This window comes from Xiphias gladius, chromosome 21, assembly GCF_016859285.1.
Source record: "Xiphias gladius isolate SHS-SW01 ecotype Sanya breed wild chromosome 21, ASM1685928v1, whole genome shotgun sequence".
NCBI classification, from domain to species: Eukaryota; Metazoa; Chordata; class Actinopteri; order Istiophoriformes; family Xiphiidae; genus Xiphias; species Xiphias gladius.
In genome coordinates, this window is record NC_053420.1 from 22,361,257 (window position 1) to 22,378,801 (window position 17,545).

Here is a 17,545-nt window from a genome sequence, read left to right on the forward strand (position 1 = left end):
AATGTTGTTAATGCTAATGCTACATGCAAAAGTGTAATGAAACTTTTTTGGGGGGGGGGCAGAAAAATGTTGAATAATGTATTTTGAAACTGGAAAAATCATGTGAAATGAATCTATAAGTTATCTTTTAAGGAAACATTATTTTTTACATTTTAACACAATAGATAATTAATTACCAACATCTAACTGTCCTGAAAATGCCCATATCCTGTTGGCAATTTCCCCCTGTACTCCTGCTTTAAATGCTGTTTGGAGTGGGTCATGGATAAGAGCATGTATGTTATTGTTGGGTAGCGAAAAATAGGTATGGATGTTTCAATGTCTATTTTTTTTTTTTCTTTTTTGGCCATTGTCATTCCTAGACATTACCATAGTATGGAGGTTTTCACCCACTATGACTTGCTGAGTCTGAATGGCACTAGAGTGGCAGAGGGACACAAAGCCAGCTTCTGTCTGGAGGACAGCCACTGTGACGAGGGTAAATACACACACCTTCCTTTCCTTTTCCATTTTATTACATACTGCCACTTTGTGTAGAATTATGCTGAGTTCTGGTTTAACAATTTACTTTCTTAAGAATATAATACAGTAAAACCATAGTTAAATTTCTAATATCAGAATATGAATGATTTTGCTAATGATAGACTATGTTGTTGAATGTTTGATTGGATGAAACTTTGTGAACAAAGCCAGGTCCTAATACAAAAATGAAAACCGCTCTGTATGGCATGCTGACAGGTATCCAGAAAAGGTACGAATGTGCAAACTTCGGCGCACAAGGAATCACGGTTGGCTGCTGGGATACCTACAGGCATGACATTGATTGTCAGTGGATCGATATCACAGACGTGAAGCCCGGAGACTACATCTTCCAGGTTAGTCTGTTAGCCATGGTGGATATGGTATGATACATCTGCTGCTGGAAAAATGATCTCATCCCTGGCCAGTGTAGGCTTATAGCCCAAACAGCCTCTGCTTTTGTTTGGCATTCAACCGAAGTAAACTCTTATTCAGACTCAAAGCAAGTGAGCAGGGGTTGTTGAAGGACACGGAATTGGCAGATGGACACTGTAGCTGCCGCAGAAACTAAATTTACAATCTCAAGGTTGCGGCGATGGCAATCACTAAACCTGTATTATTCGGTCTTCAGCAGCACAGTTCTTAAAAATGACTTATTAATGGTGTATAAATGTGTAAAGGGGAAATATTTTGCTTTGACATATTTAACATTGTTTTTTTCTTTTCTATCTATCAGGTTGTGATAAACCCAAACTATGAGGTCGCAGAATCAGATTTCACCAACAATGTTATGAAGTGCCGCTCCCGGTACGATGGACAACGGATATGGACATACAACTGTCGTATAGGTGAGACCTCTATCTTATGAGAATCATAATCTCCTCCGCATTTGGGTTCAAATCATAGTAACTACAATCGTAAAACATCAAGTTCAGTGAAAAATTAGGGCTGCATTATAACTGTTTTCATAATGGGAAAAAACTCAGCTTAAAATGAAATATATAATGTTATGCACTATTTAGTCTTGGGGTTTTTTAACTTACTTGACTGCAAAGGATTTGAAACCAAGTATTAAATATCATCTGGTTTAGAGGTAAACATCCTCATGAAGTATCGGTAATTCACATTTAACACTGTTTCATTTTAAATCCAATGTTACTGTAGTCTCTCTGTCAGCCCCAACCAGTCTGGTCATTGTCCTCTGACCTCCCATCAATAAGATGTTTCTGTTCACTGAACTGATGTTTGATGTCAACATTAACTGAAGCTCCTGACCAGTATCTGTATGATTTTATCCAACATGCTGCTGCCACATGATTGGCTGATTGGATAACTGCATGAATAAGCAGGTGTACAGGTGTTCCTAATAAAGTGCTTGGTGAATGTATGTTTTATTTAAAATTTTACAACACTGAAACATTTTTGTACAACCTATCAAGTTAAAAACCATTTAATATTTTTCATATTTTCATGGAATTTTTCTGAATTTAATGCTACAATCAGGTCCTCTTTTCCCTGAAATTACACAACACTGTAGATGAGTTTAAATCTACAGGTAACTGTCATGGTAATGCATAGACATACCATAGAAAGAGTCCCGTCAAACTGAAATCAGGCACAAAAGATCATTTCAAGGAAACAGCCCATTTCACTTTGACAAAAAATAGAACACTCCTCTTCCTTTACATATACAGTTCTCTCTTATTGGCATGTTGTACACCCCGTTACAGAAGATTGATGTTAAGTCAATGACAAAATGACATAAAAATATTGATACAGTAACATGTAGAAAGGGCTGGACATTCAAGTTTCCAATGCTCAAACTTTAGTTGATTGAAAACGTCTGAAATCTTGTAGTTTTCTGTAACGTGGAGTGAGAAACAACTTGAACACTTTGCCTCTGAGCCAACAATCCTAGGTAGTTTTTTGCTATCTAGAGGAATAAATTAAATATTAAAAACAACTGAGCATCTTTCAACTTGTTTACAAAAAATAAAACAAAGTTTTAAAATGAACTAAAACATTAGAAAATAAATATCAAGCCCAGTATAACACTGCTTGTTATGTGTTTTTCTTTGTAACCATGTCTCTCTTAAATGCTGGCTTTTGAAAACAGTAATTATTGTGTTTTAAAAGATCTGCTTCGGTTAATGGTTCTACGATACATTGGTCTGTTGGGAGTTTTGCACTCCATATAAAAATCTGGCTGTAACTACAGCGCACAATGTAATATCTTCCTTTAACCAAATCCTGAGAATGAATCTGTGGAGCAATTCGACATGAAGTTATAAAACAAGTACTACTTACATTGAATTATGCAACACATCCTGGATCACCTGGGCAAGGAGGAAACGAAAAACACCCTGCCTGCATATTAAAACAACCTCGAAACGCACTTTAGTTTCAAGGCGACATGCAATCAAATCAGAACAAGCAGGAGAGCTTCTCCAGTTTTCTCCAGTGCCCTTTGATTTATCTGAAATCACTTTTGGCATCGGAATGCTTAGTACTTCATGGTTTCTTTAATACAGATGTATCATTGTCCTATTATTAGCGATCCTACAGGTGAACAACAGGAACCACAATAGTAATGTCCAAAGGTCAGGGGTCAGGTTGAGCTACAGAACAACAACTTTGAGGCTGGTGGTGATTCAGTGTATCGCTCAAGGACACTTGAGCAGGGCAGATGTTGGTAACGTGGGGCCGTGAAGCAGGCAAACACTGGTGGACGGTAGTCATACTCTTGATGATCAGTTAGGGGATTGTGGCCACTGTGGAGAGGCAGACCTCTGCTGGACCTCTCTGTAGAAAATACAAAAACTTTCAGATGATATTTTAAAAGTTATCATATCATAACATGGCACAAAATAAACCTTTTCCAAAAGTTGATACTTTTTTTAGCCAAAAATTTCCATCATTTTGAGAGCACTTCACTGTCAACAAATCGTAAATTAAATGTTTTCCTAGTTGTGCCATCTCTTGGTCACTTCAAATCAGAGAGTAGGTAGGTCATGTCAGAATGGCTTGTTCGAATGGTGCAATTTTAATTACATCAAAAAGAATGGTAGCATTTTAGGTTTAGATTTGTTTGACCAGGAGCTTCAACATTTGATTTGCATTATGTTATATAGTATTGCTCTTCATCATCCTCTCCCTGTCTGACCTCACAGGTGGCTCACTGAGTTCAGAAATGGAGGAAACGTTCCCTGGACTGGTGACCAACCAGCTTTCACACAGGTAGACCCGAGATGGACAACACAGATGGACGGACATTAGGGAAGCGAATATAAATATTTGACAACCACTAGAGGGGGCTGTACTGTTTTGCTTCCTTGGAGCTGGATTGATGTTGAGCTCAGAGTTCAACTGGTACAATGGACAATGATTCAATGGGAAAAAGACCTGCTTGCTTATTACATTTTTTAATCACATTCAGCTGTACAAAAATGTGCTAATCCCTTAGTGTCTCTTGCCTTTGTTGTCAGTGAAATGTTGGTTTTTACCTGGCACTTATTGGGAGAGATGTCAGGGAGGATTGTAGCCAAATAATTTATTAAATTAACTGTGCCAACAGTTGCCTTCCAAGCCAAAGTTTCAAGCATTTGGGGAAACCCTCAAATGAAAAAGCCCTCAGGTGAGACATTCACCTTTATTTTTAGCTTGCTTAGGGTGAATGAAGAAAGCCTGAATCTGGTGCTCCAAGTGGACAGATTGTTGCACTGTATGTTTGTTCCCCAAAGAGGTTGAATTGAAAGACAGGTATATAAATCAAATTTGCTTCCACAGTATTGGATAGTCAAAGGCCTTAACTAGAACCTAAAAACAAATACAGTACATGAGTATGATGATTAGTGCAGCACAACAAGCCACAATCTATGGCAACAACACAACTGACAAGACAAATAACTCCTGTATACAGAACTGTATTTAAGCAAAAGTCGGATTTATTTTTACATTTTCTGTCAAAGCCACCCAGTGCCAAATATAGTAGATTTATTTATGCCAACAGTTGCTTGGATTTTGTTCCTGCAGTATTTCTGACAATCTTTGAAGATTTTCAGTCATAAATTTAAAACAAAATGAAGCTGAGAGGGAAAGTGCTTTTTGCTACCAGGATTTTGTGTTCCACATACTTGAGGTCACTTTTGAAAGTGTTTTATTTATTGATTTTTTTTTTTTGGTCGTTACAGTAGACACACATTTTCATCTTCATGAATTGCACACCCCCTCAGCTTATTTCTCAGTTTTGTTAAATTATTACCATCAGGGACTATGAAAATGCCTCTTCATTGTTTTGTAAATTTGTTTTTGTTTTTTTGTTTTGTTTTTTTATCGTAGAGAATTCAATGACCCCTCTTTTATAAGGGTCATTGTTAGTTTTTGCCTGACTGTTTTTATTTTGTATGCATGGGTGAATGTGGAAAAGCATTAAATTGTTTAAAATAAATATGATAAAAGCAGATACCAATTAATATGATGAACCTTTTTTTTTAGAATGTTCAAAGGAACCCAGGACAAAAGTGAAGAGACACAGAAGTAATATGACATAAAAGTACTATATATTCTGCAGTTAATGGTTTTACACGTGCTGCCAAAAGTTGAGTTTAATTTTTCCCTGCATACAACAAGAAAAGCACTGCCACAGTGGCACAAAGGCTTTCATGTCAGAGTTTCATGTCACAAAAAAGGAATTCATTTTCAACAACTCCTCAATCAACCCCACAGTTCAGGCCTATAATGCCTAAAACCAGTTGCTTTCATTAGTCTGTTCACCTGTATATCATGCTGACAGTGTAAGCACTTCTCTTCAGTACCGCTGCACTCTGCCTCGTCCCTGCAGCCCCAAGGCTCTGGTCACCATCCGCCTGGCAACAGCACAGTCTGTCCTGGGACGTTCCTTCACTGGCTGGATAAACTCTGGAGGCCATCAAAGAAACAACAATCTGATGCATATCATCCATTATTGCAACCAAAACTAATTCCCAGACTAAATATAGGGTACTACAGAAGGTGAAAATATTATTGCTTAAGGTCAAAGAAGTAGCTCTCCTACCTGCTCGTCTAATGGCCTTGCCTTTGGCTTTTTTACTCCCTTCGGCTAATGCCCGTGCCTTCAGCAGTGGGTGGCAGATGGAGAGGGCATGGAGTGCTGCGTGTGACACAGTAAACAGTGCTACATGTTAGTACATCTTCAGTCATATATACATTAGCTGTTAACCTCAAACCCACCGGAGGGGGCTCATACCTGCTGACTCACTGGAAAAAACCCCCAGGGCATGTGTGTTGTCCACCCACTTGATCTTCATTCCACCATCACTGAGACAAACAGGAGAGCAGTGTTTTTTAGTAAATCTCGATTTTTATTTGCTAGATCGACTGAGATGGTTTTTATTTAATTATGTTGGACATACACTAATACAATGAGGATGTTTTTCCCTCCAGTCTCAATGAAACCATTGTGTTGCCGAGTAAATACAGAAGAAAAACACGTTTCTCTTGCTAAAGACTGAGTAAACTTAAATTAATTAAGTGGACTCCTTAGCTATTAGACAATCGCTATGAAGACAACCTGAGCTGTGAAGAGGTTTAGGATCGTAATGCTCTGCTCACACCTGTATTCCGTGAAAGCGTCCAGGAGGTCATCTGTTTTGAACACAGACGGGAAGTCATAGATCTCGATCACGTGACGAAACTCATCCGGGCTGATGCACACATTCTCATAAATAGAGTAGTCATTGTGGACGTGCTCAATGGAAAAAGACACTGTCTCTTTCAGATGTGCCTTGATCTGATAGGGCAAACACAAAATAGCTGGTTGTGTTAATGTGGCCTCAACATGAAAGAGAACATTAAGTACAAAAACACTTAAATACCAAGCACTGGAAAATACCCCCAAAATAAGAGATCATAATAATAATAATAATATAGGTATTGTATATGTAGAAAATTACAGAAATAATAGAAAAATAATCACATCTAGAAAATCAAGTGTGTGTTAACTTACCTCTTCAGTTACATTATCTGTGTCTGTGCTTATGTCTTCTGTCAGGACACTGTATGGCACACTAGCAAGGTCTTCTTTGTCTTTCACGTCCTCCTCCAGAGTCATGTCAGTGAAGCAGGACACAGTCTGGTCCCAGACAAGGGGCTCGGCTTCATGGAGCCTCAGCACCAACTGTTGTTTCTGTTCCTGAAGACAATGCACTGAACTGTCTGCTATACGGTTGAGGATACCGTCCGCTACACTGGAGAGTGATTCCTGTCTGGATGTTGATGAGGGCTTAGTGTTTTCTGTAGTTTTAGAACAGGAACAAGAGTCAGATGAACTGCTGATGCAGCTACAGCTACTAGAGGCTGGATTTAGTAACTCTTTGTATGCAGTGGGTCCTTGTACATTTTGCACGGACAGTCTCTCCCGAGCTGCTCGGGGCATGTAAAGTGGTTTGTCCGGCCTCTTAGGTCCTCGGCTTCGAGATGGGATTGAAGATTTCGGCTTAGCAAAGCCATCCATCTCTTTCCTACTTCTTAGAGGCTCTTCACACAAGCTGTTGTTGCTCTCCAAGTCACTGTCTTCCTCGATCTCACCACTACAGAAAACCAACAAATAAACCCACGTTGTATTAAAACCCTACCTTGAATTTGACATTAATTACTTTGTTACACATTTCCTCATTCCAGTTCAGCTTTAATGACCAGTCTTGCTGCTCTTGTATCCTGCACCAGAGAAACTAGCTGTGATTTCTTTCAGTCTTATTAGAAAATGTGTTTAAAACACAACTGATAAACTGAATCTTTAACTCCAAGATGTCATGATTGTATGTATTAAGTGTCATCACACCTGATCAGAAGAAGTCAGTTTCACTCTATTTTTAAAATGCATAGGACAAACGACTCACATTTAGATGAGAGTTTGGACAGCGCTGTGCATGATTTACTTAACTATGTTCAGTACCTGAGCTCAGAGTGGCAGACCACCACCCTGCGACACCAGCTTTCTCCTATTGAGAAGGTGGTGAGCTCTGGCAGGTCTTCTATGGTCTTGTGAATCAGGTATCGCAGTCTGCTGGGTAGACAGGGGAACAGGAGCACACTGGAGAGGGACACAGAGAGCATGACGACAGAGATGGACAGTCTTTTGGCGGTATAAAAGCAACTTCATTTTCAATAACATAAAGCCGGCATTGAGGCCTTCATGTAATCGTATATGAGCTTCTTTTTTTTTTTTTAAATCAGGTGGTCTCACTGGGACCATGATCTCTTCTGCTGAGTACAGCAGAATGCACAATGGTTTTCCTGTCCTCAAGAGAAAACATGCTTTACTCCAGTAAAGAAACCCATTCCTAACAGCAGTGCCAGTTATTTCCCATGACGTTTAGAGAAAAGACGGTCTAACTAAAATTCCCAGATATTTGTGATTGTGCGACTTCAGCGTGATGATGAGGAAGATGTAAATGGTGAGTTCTTAAAAATAAAAATCCTCTTGTGTGATCACTTAATAACTATAACTGAGGTGAAAACAGTTACTCACGTGACCAAAAGGTACAAATAACACAGCCGGCCAGTTCTACCGTGTGTTTTCCTAACGATCGCAGCCTTACCTCTTGCGGTTGCTCTTCTGTTGGTATGTTTCCAGCTCATCCATGACATGATGCACGAATTCATTTTCTTGCTTAGGGAGATAAATGCCATCGAAACAGGGAAACGCCAGGGTGGAAAGAGGAGGATGGGTCCTGTTGACCGTGTGGTGAAAGTTAACTTTCTGTAACGTCAAAACAATTCAACTTAAGCCAAATGCAAATTCTCTCTGACCGGCAACTTTAGCTAGCAACAATGGTTAGAAAGGTTAGACAGAACAGCAATACCTACGTAAGTTAAAAGCTAAGTAGAGTAGAAAGCTATCTAGTTATATTGTTTTCATCACCTGAACTACGTATTAAAAACTCAAAATAAAACTAGCTGACTTTAGGTAACGTTAACGTTCTTGCTGTAACTGTCAGCCTACCAGACGTTAGTCAATGCTTGTAGCAATTTGAGTGGGCTTACCGCTGTGGTTTAAGTATAATATTTTTGACCTGGGTTTGTTTTAGTGAGATGCTGACAGCAGTTGGTCACAGGCAGCAGCGGCTCAGTAGCTAGCTAGCATTGTTTAGCTTCCGGAAGCTGAGGTTTTCTTGTTTTTAGTCATCGAGATATCCGGTCTGACTTTTTCATAATAAAAGAAAAAATCTAGCCAAACAAGACTGTAAAAAACGAAAATACTCTTACATAAAAGTACAGAAGTATTAGCATCGAAAGATACTCAATGTACCAAAAGTAAAATTTGCATTGAAACATGGTTGAAATATTCTTAAAGCACACTCAGATTTTCAAACTTCAGTATCAATAGTCAAAATCAGTCTTTTCTTATTGGTTGATTTTATTTTGTATTATTTATCAGAATCTGAAAAGTAACTAGAGTTGACAAGTGAATGTAGTGAAGTAAAAAGTACAGTATTTCCCTGCTAAATGTAGTGGAGTGGAGGTACAAAATAAGAGAAGATAGAAACACTCAAGTAAAGTACCACAAATTATACTAAAGTACAGTATTTGAGGAAACGCGTTAGTTACTTTCCAGCACTGCATATGTACTCTGATATTTGAAACAAGCTCAAACACAAGGAGCGCTACAGATTTCAGGAAAAGACATTTTATTTACACAAAACAGAACAATATTTGTAAGAAAAGTAGACTGGCTGTATCAAACATCAACCATGTGGGGAGTACAGAGTGCTTAAGGTTCCTGTGGTGTTTGGTGATAATGAAAAAGGGGATGACATTCGCAATATAATATAGATAGGGAATCTTAGGAGAAACATGTAACAGGACTGTTGGATATGATTTTGGAGATTTAGTGCAGTTGAACTATGACAGGGCAGAGACAGACATTTCTTAAAATGTACTCAGTCGCATTATTTTTTTGTGATAGACTTATTAACGGTAAACATGCTCCATCTTCCAAGTAACAAAAATCTCCAGTACAGAGCTTCCAATGTGTGTGTTTCACAAGACAAGATTTCCCCCCAAAAAGTCACATTCATGCAAGAAAAACTTTGCCTTAACAAAGGCTACAACCAGCATGTTAATAATTTGGAGGCCAACCCATAACAGAAATACTGTTTACTGACTGTGCCAACAACTCAGCCCCAACCTTTTTCTATGACAGCTCTCAGCAACGACATACTATTTGACTTTATATCATTTGCAAAACAATACACAAGTCAAATCACTCATGATTTCCACCATCGAAAAGTGGCACTTAACACAGTCGCACTATTCACAACGACCAGTCTTGATCAACTAGGACATGATTTATACAGTCCAAACCGTACATTTTTGGACAATTACACATTTTTCTTCAGGCTCTGTGCAGCAGCACTTTCAATTTGAAATAAAATAATAGATAGTACATTAAAGTGCCAAGTCTCAACTTTAATTTGAGTAAGTTTATGTCAGTATAGAGAGAACTGTATGGGAGATATTGCCCCTTAAACACATAGTGCCCAAAGTTTAGGGCTGCAAAAGTAATTGGAGTCAAGTCAATCAAAATCATCATACTTAATATTTTGTGGAAAATCCTTTCTCCCAGAGCGTCCACTGCAGCCACCTTCAGCTCTCACTTGTTGTGGGTTTCTCTCTACCCCTAGTCTGGTGCTTCAGAAAGTGGAATGCAGCTCAATCAGGTTGAGATCAGGTGATGACTCGGCCAGTCGAGGATATTCCACCTCTTCACCCTGAGAAGCTCTTCGGTTGCTTTGGCCGTATGTTTACGATCGCTGCCCTGCTGAATGGTGAAATGGCCTATACGTTTTGATGTATTTGGCACACAGAATACCCCTGTATATGTCTGCATTCACCCGTGCTCTTGTTGCCATGTGAGCTCTTTTTAGCATGAACTAACGTTGAAACAACATACAGCTTCCCAAGAAACATTTAGAGAACAACTTTTGAACCCTTGCAATATGTGTTAAAAGGGCTGTATCTCCCACACAGTTCTTTCTATGTTGATGTAAACCTACTCAAATTAATGCTGAGACTCGGCACTTTAATGTAGTATCCATTATTTTATTTCAAATGGAATGTCCTGAAGAACAGAGCTTGAAGAGCAAAAAAAATGTGTCACTGTCGAAATACTGACAGTCTGGACTGTACATCGCCTTATGTATAAAAAGACATTAAAATACATTAACAAACATAACGATATGCAGACAGCAGAGTACTTATAAATAACGGAGGAAAGAATCAGATCAAAATATATATACATCCATTCAGGTGAAGCAGATATCTGAATATGTGCTGCCAGACAGATGAAGAGTATCTGGACAGAGTCATCAGTCTATACAAAGAATAAAAAAGAAAATGGAAAAATCTGTTAGAGAATAAACAAAGGTTAAAGCCAACAAAGTTTTCTGTGTTGTTAAAGCATCCTGGTAAGTAAATTGTAGTCACGATCAAATTATGGAATTCAACGGTTGTCAAAAATCAGTTTTACTACAGATAAAAAACAAACAAACAGCTTTTAGCCTGACTTTTTGGGGAAATCCAATCCTGAAATTCAGATTTCTCATTTTAAGAGCAAGAATCTCATATTGGAGCTCCCAAGATTTGCCCAGTGAAGCTGGCTCTTCATTAAAGATACAGCTGAGTGACAACATACCGCAAGATTCTTTATCTGCCGGATCCAATACTTCTGTCTTCAAAGATGGTGATTTCAACCTGGAAGATAGCAAGCTAAGGAAATTACACAGTGCTACATGCACATTTTCCTATATAACTAACAGCCATCTGTTTTTCTTAGTGTACACAAGGTTGCACCAGACAATGTTTAGATTCACAGCCTAAATTCTTGAGTTACTGTACCTTTAGGGGCTGAGTAGACACTAGTTTGTTTGGAACTGTTGTGTAAAATTAGGCGTACTTTAAACTTTTCCAAGAATACCCTGAATGAAATGTATCTGACATTAGCCAGGTAAAGGATACAACTCTGAGGCCTCTCTCTATGGGGTCAGTCAGCAGCAAGCCCCTGGGAGCATATATCTTCTCATTCTGGTCCTTAATGTACCTGGCAATCTTCTTTAACACCTGTACAGGCAGAGACAGATACACACAATCGTAAGATATACAGTGATATTTAGATCTTTCCAACCCACCATGGAAAAAAAATATGAGCTGATAATATACACAACATAACACTGCAGCAATTTTACCTTTTCATAGTGTGTCTCCATACAGAGGAAGATTGTATAAGCAGTTAGACAAGCCAGGCAGCCCTCCAGGTAAGACTTCCCTCCTAGTTTTTCTGCCTCTGCATACAGGTTGTTTAAAGTCTGGATGGTCTCCTCAAACTGCTGCTTATCGAGCTGAAACCACACAGACAGTTTAAAGGCATAATCTTTAAATACTGAGTGAACAATGATAACATCCATGTAAACACTGTGCATACCCTTGACTCAAGTTCAGAGGGGAACTTGGTCTGGAACTTGCAGATGGTTCCCGAGCTGTAGTCTCTCTGGATAAACACCTTGGAGGAGACAGCTGGCTGCTGGAGGTCCTGTAAGCTGTGGGTCTGGGCAAAGAATCAAAATTTATCCGTCTTTCTTTCTTGAAGAGTATCCGTCTAAAAGGCTGGAACAGGGGCTCCTACTGTAAAGCTACCTTACACTTAGACTCTACGGGAACTCAAGACGCTCATACTAATATCTTTTACTTATAACTTACATAAGCTAACGTCATTAATCTACTGGCTACCACATCTACTTTCTTTCCTCATATCATTCTAATGCAATGACAGTTACCACCTATGTGATGCTGACACTGCAGGAAATTATAAAATATGAAATACTACGTTCCGCTTATAATATGGGGTAACGTTAGCTAGCGACAGCTAATAACACGTTAGCTTACGTTTGCTGACCCATCAACGCCGCTGTAAAGTACGGCAATTGTAGCTTTTATCCACACCCAAATCAACAAATCACGGTAAACGCGTAAAACGATGTAGACATCCAAATACAAGTCAGTCTTTTATGAATAAATTCCCCATAATGCTTTACCTCAGCCATAGTGGACGCTTCCCCTGGAGCAGCTCCGCGTCTATGCTCCAGCTCCACCAGCCCACTACGACTTCCGGCCTACTGTTTTCACAATAAAAGTGCCTTTGGCTCAGCGATATTGATGAATTGAAATGCAAAAAAAAAAAAAATTGACATGTTCATATTGAATATTGAACTGAGGTTTTAATGCTACTCCAATATGTTTAAATTAGTACTCCTTAAATGTACTATGATTTAAATGTTGCAAAAGTCTTGCAGAATTTAGAAAAAAAAAAAAAAAAAAAAAGGTAGATTAGAGACAATATTTATCAGCCTATGTATGTATATGTAAATTGGCATTGGTTTAGTAATTTGTTATGTTTTCATATTATGCACCTTTTTCTAGAGTGCAGATACCGTCATGTAGCAAAAGTATACTGAAGTCCTCATCCCTTCTAGTGAAGTAAAATTGGCAATATGCCTACTACTCAGCTAGCATCTTTATTCTGAAGGGTGACACGCCAAAACAGGAAGAGTGTGTGGTGTTTTTGTCGAAATTCGAGAGGAAAAAAAAAAAGAATGAAAAAAGGAACCAATACCTAACAATTTCCAGTAACATGGTTAATCCCTTCCTGTACCCACCCATTCTCAAGTAACTTTGAATCAGTTGTCAATTGAATAAAAATATTTGACCTTGTCCAAAACAAATTTACCAAGTACTTGACTCCTTTTATGGTTTTCACCCAATAAATCAGTGACCACAAGAGCTCAACACGCAATTGCAGCTTAACCATGTGTACCTGCCGGTTCAATGCAAGAGAGAATTCACACAAGGAACATGGATTTAGATTTTTTTTATTGAATCACGGTGGTGTTTGACTCAAATTTGGTTCCGTTCACTGTATTTGTATTAGTCGAACAGACCGAAGCCCATGTCGTCGTCAGATTCCTCAGACTCTTCCTTAACCACCTCCTTAGCAGCAGCAGCTGGAGCTGCAGCAGTTTCAGCAGCTGCTGCAGGTGCTGCGACAGCAGCAAAAGCAGATGGATCAGCCAGGAAGGCTTTGACCTGTGATGACAAAGGGTATAACATTAGTTTTCCATCTACACCAAGCTGTTTCAGGTCATTAAAAAAAATAATTAAAAAAGGCAGCCTTAAGGCACTCTAGGACAACACTTTGACTCCTTGAAAGCTGTCTGACCAGAAACCAAGAGACAGGGATGTAAATCAAACATGTTGCTCTTAGCAGGGTGCTCAACAATCCTGCACTTTCACAGGCTACACTGAAACCTATCTGCAGGTAAACTAATAGCATAATATCCTGGTTTAATGTGAAATGCATCATACCTTGTCTGCCAGGGGGAAGGAGTAGTCTGTCTCCACAGCGACAGCCAGGACTCTCTTGTAGCCATTAATGATGGAGTGGGGGACAGATGCCAAGGTGGGGTAGCCAATCTCCAGACACACGCTAGCGATGTTCCTCACACCCTAAAGAAATAGCGCGTTATATAGTTAATTAAACAGCCACAACCAACATCTCAAACAAACATGACTAAAAGAAAAAAAAGGCACTGCATCTCACCTCCAAAAACCTGGCATGCAGGGAAGCCTCTGTGATGTCGAGCACCTCAGGACTGTAAACACTGCCATTGTCATACACCTGCTGGATGATGAGTCCAAAGGAGAAGGGCGAGATGTTCAGCATGTTGAGCAGCGTGGCCTCGCTGGCACCAACCTTGTCGCCAGTCCTGATCAGATTGACGTCACTCTGGGAGAGAGATGTTGCTTAGTTACTGATGCAATCATGTTGATTAACATTCTGTTTGGTTTAACTTCCATGTGTTTCTTTCAGTAAGTCTGCGGTATTAGCTTTTATATAACATGAGGCAACTATTCCTACATGTAAAGCAAACAAATTCCAACAGCAGTATACTGGTTTTCACTTACCAAGATTTCAATGGTTCCCCTGGAGATCTTGGTGGTGATACCCAGAGCCTGGAAGAAAGAGGTCTTCTCGGGACCCAGACCAGTGTTCTGGGCAGGCACCGTCACATCACACGGGGCGATGGCTCCAGCACGGGCAGCTGCAGGTACCTAGAGTATTGAGAATGAACAGTTTAGTATGCTACTTTGCTAGGGCTGAATTCTAGTTTTTAAGGGGTAGGTTTGACCATAGTTTTGAGGTTTGACAAGTTTCGAGTCACTGTCTGAAACCTTACGTCCCTGGCAGTCAAGGGGTGCTGACAGACAGGGATAGCGAGGAAACAGGTTACTGTTTGCAGGGGGAACGACAATACAGTACTGCACAAGCTGCATTGTAACTTATCCTGCATGTTGACAGTGAATATCTGTTTCAACCAGGTTCCTCCTAATGTGTTGCTGATAGGATCTGCATGTCACATTTTCTACCTTAAAAAGCCATTTGCTACCACTAACTGCTGTATGACATGAAGTCTAAATGTTTCAAGTTAACATGAATCATGTTTCAAGGTTTGTCATTTTGTTTGATGTTTGGGTATAACACTGATTGTCAAACAAAAAGTTTAAGGCTCCACTTGCCATTTTGGGTCTGTCATCCAGAACAGCAATTAGCATTTTAAATGCTTGAATCTACTGTTTGATGGCTGTTTGTAGGTACACTTTTGCTAAAACTAATGCAGTCAGTACAACAGCCTTCCTACTTTCATGAAGGTTTCATTTCAGTTTCAGAGAAGTGCTAACTCAAATTCATGGTCATTCTAGAGGTTGTAGTGGTGTTGATTATATTACTTGAGGGGTGTTTTGAATATTTTCCACTCCATTTGTATCAGTAAGAGCAGACAGGGTTCCACAACTTGTGTTGTAATGCAATACAATTAAACAGCATTCTATTTAGCTAAGTGTACCCAAAAAACCCCAATGCTTAAAAAACCCCCTGAAATCTAGGGCCAATAGTTGTATGTGGTCTACAACTAAATGTACTAGACTAAGTGGTAGTCAGTCTGTGCCAGGAAGTTGTAACCAGGTTTCTTGTTAGGTCTCTTACCTTGTTGGCCAGCAGCATGTCCCTGACCTCAGCCAAATCCTCCTTGGTGAAGACAAAGCCCACATTTCCTTTAATGTGGGGCAGGAGCCTGTCAAATCGTGGGATCAGCTGTTAATTATGCAGCCAGACCATCATTTCTACAAAGACAAAAAGGTCATAAAGTGTCTGAGACCTTGCGTCCCTAGCTGCCGGAAGTGATTTAGACAGACAGGGATAGCTGGAGACAGATTACTGTTTGCAGGGGGAACGACAACACAGCACCACACAAGCTGCACTGTAACTTATCCTGCCATATAAAAACTGATGGTTCAGGGTAGCAAAAGTGGAGGGGGGCAATAAACTCACTTCTCCAGGGCCGGATTGTTCTCCAGGTGGCCACGGATGGCTTTGCGCATCATGGTGTTTTTACCCATCAGCACCACAGCCTTGCCACGGAGGGACAAACGGATGGTCTGCATCTGCTTGGAGCCCACATTGTCTGCCCCCACAATGAAGCATTTGGGATAGTCATCCAGAAGTTGCTACAAAACGAGCGCACAGTATGTCAGACAAATCTCAACTCAAAAAAACTACTAATTGATACTTTATATTTACATATATAGATATATATCGAGAGACAGTATAAAAATACAAGTGAAGATTGGACTGTGCGTGATTAAATACTCGTGTATGTCAAATCATACTTACGATGATTTTCATAAAATAGTTGGACTTCCACGTGGCCCTGTCTTCCCTGGGCATCTTTGCAGTGCTTCCAAGGATCGCTTAGCAGCTGGTTTAAAGACAAGGTAGAACCTAGAGAGAATGAAAACGTTAGTAATCGCATTTTAAAACGTGAACAACAAACGATACAATCGGCATAGTACAACATGACATGTGGTCGACTGCTAACGTTAGCCTGCTAATCATAGGGTGGCAATATTTTAACAGGCCGCACTTAGTCAAGTCGCATCCCGGTACTTTTACTGAACACAAAATACATACATATTTACAGTAGATGTTTGTCTCACTAATTCAAAAAATATAAATAAGGTAATTTCACTAAATGTTAGTCTTTTCCGTTTAATAAAACAGCGAGAGCGATTCCTTACCGCGCACAAGGGTCGCGTGAAAGAAAGAGGAAGAAGAAGGGCGCAAGAAGAATATATACTAAGTAGCTGACCAATCACTGTGGAGTTATGGGCGACAGCTTCACAACTATTGGACGTACTCAGTGTCAATCACGCCTGTTGGTTGCCACACACCAATAAAAAGAAACTCACTACAACCAGCGCCTTTTTTTTTCTCTTTTACTCTCAAAACTCATAATGAATTTTACATATTTACATAGTATTTACATGACATATTTTGTACATACATATTTACACTGCTGTACAGAAACAAACCTTTACCCCAGTTATAAACAATACCCTCAACTATTGTTTCTCAAGGAAGATTAAGTGAATGCAAAACTAAAGCAGTAGACACAAAATGGACAAAACGAGACAGAAGTGCGGTAAACTTAAAAGCATCCAACTGGTTGTTGTGATCATTGCCAGGTATCGGAAACTGTAGAGCGTGTAGGTATTGATTGCAGGAAATGTGTTGCAGACAGAAAGGTCATGATGGAAGAAATGAAAGGATCAGGGCTAACAGGAGCAGGAGTAAGGAGTATACTGGAGTGGAGTGACAGGGGACAAGACAGAGGATGCTCGACCAGCTTCCTAATGAGTAAAATCTGACATACTGGACGCTATTGGAGTTAACTAACTCCAGAAGATGGCGGTAGTGCAACATTTAGGATGCAAGCTTGCATCCGTCTTCTTCTTTGGTTAAAACTGAAGAAGAAGAAGAAGAAGAAGAAGAAGAAGTAGAAGAAGAAGAAGAAGTAGAAAAAAATAGAAAAGAAGGGAATCATCGCTTTTTACGCTCCATGTTAACTTCAAGTAACGA

General features: G+C 39.6%; 4 protein-coding genes and 1 non-coding gene across 16 annotated transcripts in view; 1 reads left to right on the forward strand and 4 right to left on the reverse strand.

The window, feature by feature from the left end:
- The window catches only part of LOC120807015 (lysyl oxidase homolog 2A-like), a 26,081-nt gene extending 21,018 nt beyond the window's left edge, over positions 1-5,063 (forward strand). Inside the window, exons 11-14 of one of the 3 annotated variants that reach the window (XM_040158618.1) lie at positions 363-478; positions 739-875; positions 1,256-1,367; positions 3,690-5,062. In XM_040158618.1, the coding sequence (XP_040014552.1) occupies positions 363-478; positions 739-875; positions 1,256-1,367; positions 3,690-3,760 (436 nt within the window). In that variant the 3' untranslated portion in view covers positions 3,761-5,062. Of the gene's footprint in view, positions 1-362; positions 479-738; positions 876-1,255; positions 1,368-3,689 lie in introns of all 3 variants that reach the window. The other 2 variants (XM_040158619.1, XM_040158620.1) reach the window with 2 other exon arrangements.
- r3hcc1 (R3H domain and coiled-coil containing 1) lies at positions 1,901-8,708 on the reverse strand. Of its 10 annotated transcripts, none has more exons than XM_040158631.1 (9): positions 8,563-8,685; positions 8,118-8,278; positions 7,472-7,579; positions 6,524-7,106; positions 6,132-6,307; positions 5,765-5,835; positions 5,573-5,668; positions 5,293-5,436; positions 1,901-3,321 (listed from the first exon to the last, which is right to left on the reverse strand). In XM_040158631.1, the coding sequence occupies exons 2-8, from the start codon at positions 8,159-8,161 to the stop codon at positions 5,327-5,329; spliced, it is 1,188 nt and encodes a 395-aa protein (XP_040014565.1). In that variant the 5' UTR covers positions 8,162-8,278; positions 8,563-8,685; the 3' UTR covers positions 1,901-3,321; positions 5,293-5,326. The 10 variants fall into 10 exon arrangements, with proteins under 10 accessions (XP_040014565.1, XP_040014564.1, XP_040014563.1 ...); XM_040158630.1 differs by having other exon boundaries at positions 7,472-7,582; XM_040158629.1 differs by having other exon boundaries at positions 5,777-5,835; positions 7,472-7,609.
- A 1,885-nt stretch (positions 8,709-10,593) lies between these two features.
- golga7 (golgin A7) lies at positions 10,594-12,698 on the reverse strand. Its single transcript, XM_040158632.1, has 6 exons — positions 12,609-12,698; positions 11,999-12,121; positions 11,763-11,915; positions 11,536-11,637; positions 11,213-11,271; positions 10,594-10,891 (listed from the first exon to the last, which is right to left on the reverse strand). The coding sequence occupies exons 1-5, from the start codon at positions 12,615-12,617 to the stop codon at positions 11,224-11,226; spliced, it is 435 nt and encodes a 144-aa protein (XP_040014566.1). The 5' UTR covers positions 12,618-12,698; the 3' UTR covers positions 10,594-10,891; positions 11,213-11,223.
- A 728-nt stretch (positions 12,699-13,426) lies between these two features.
- On the reverse strand, positions 13,427-16,820 carry rplp0 (ribosomal protein, large, P0). The gene is made up of 8 exons (XM_040158449.1): positions 16,705-16,820; positions 16,301-16,408; positions 15,959-16,134; positions 15,614-15,701; positions 14,536-14,682; positions 14,171-14,356; positions 13,936-14,076; positions 13,427-13,656 (listed from the first exon to the last, which is right to left on the reverse strand). The coding sequence occupies exons 2-8, from the start codon at positions 16,352-16,354 to the stop codon at positions 13,498-13,500; spliced, it is 951 nt and encodes a 316-aa protein (XP_040014383.1). The 5' UTR covers positions 16,355-16,408; positions 16,705-16,820; the 3' UTR covers positions 13,427-13,497.
- Positions 14,792-14,921, reverse strand: LOC120783516. Its single transcript, XR_005706350.1, has one exon. It is a non-coding gene; the product is annotated as a small nucleolar RNA SNORA63 (small nucleolar RNA).
- Positions 16,821-17,545: the final 725 nt, after the last annotated feature.

Bases quoted from the DNA above. Each gene is read 5' to 3' on its own strand.
- r3hcc1 (XM_040158624.1), bottom strand. From the start codon at position 8,161: ATGGATGAGCTGGAAACATACCAACAGAAGAGCAACCGCAAGAG. The intron at 5,836-6,131 runs GTGTGAGCAGAG...TGTTTGTCTCAG, and splicing joins GACGCTTTCACGGAATACAG to TGATGGTGGAATGAAGATCA. The intron at 5,437-5,572 runs GTAGGAGAGCTA...GATGGCCTCCAG, and splicing joins CAAGGCCATTAGACGAGCAG to AGTTTATCCAGCCAGTGAAG.
- golga7 (XM_040158632.1), bottom strand. The intron at 11,638-11,762 runs GTAAAATTGCTG...CTGCCTGTACAG, and splicing joins TGGAGACACACTATGAAAAG to GTGTTAAAGAAGATTGCCAG. The intron at 11,272-11,535 runs GTATCCTTTACC...GCTATCTTCCAG, and splicing joins TAGAGAGAGGCCTCAGAGTT to GTTGAAATCACCATCTTTGA.
- rplp0 (XM_040158449.1), bottom strand. From the start codon at position 16,354: ATGCCCAGGGAAGACAGGGCCACGTGGAAGTCCAACTATTTTATGAAA. The intron at 14,683-15,613 runs GTAAGAGACCTA...TCAATACTCTAG, and splicing joins ACATGCTGCTGGCCAACAAG to GTACCTGCAGCTGCCCGTGC. The intron at 14,357-14,535 runs GTAAGTGAAAAC...TCTCTCTCCCAG, and splicing joins GGGGAACCATTGAAATCTTG to AGTGACGTCAATCTGATCAG.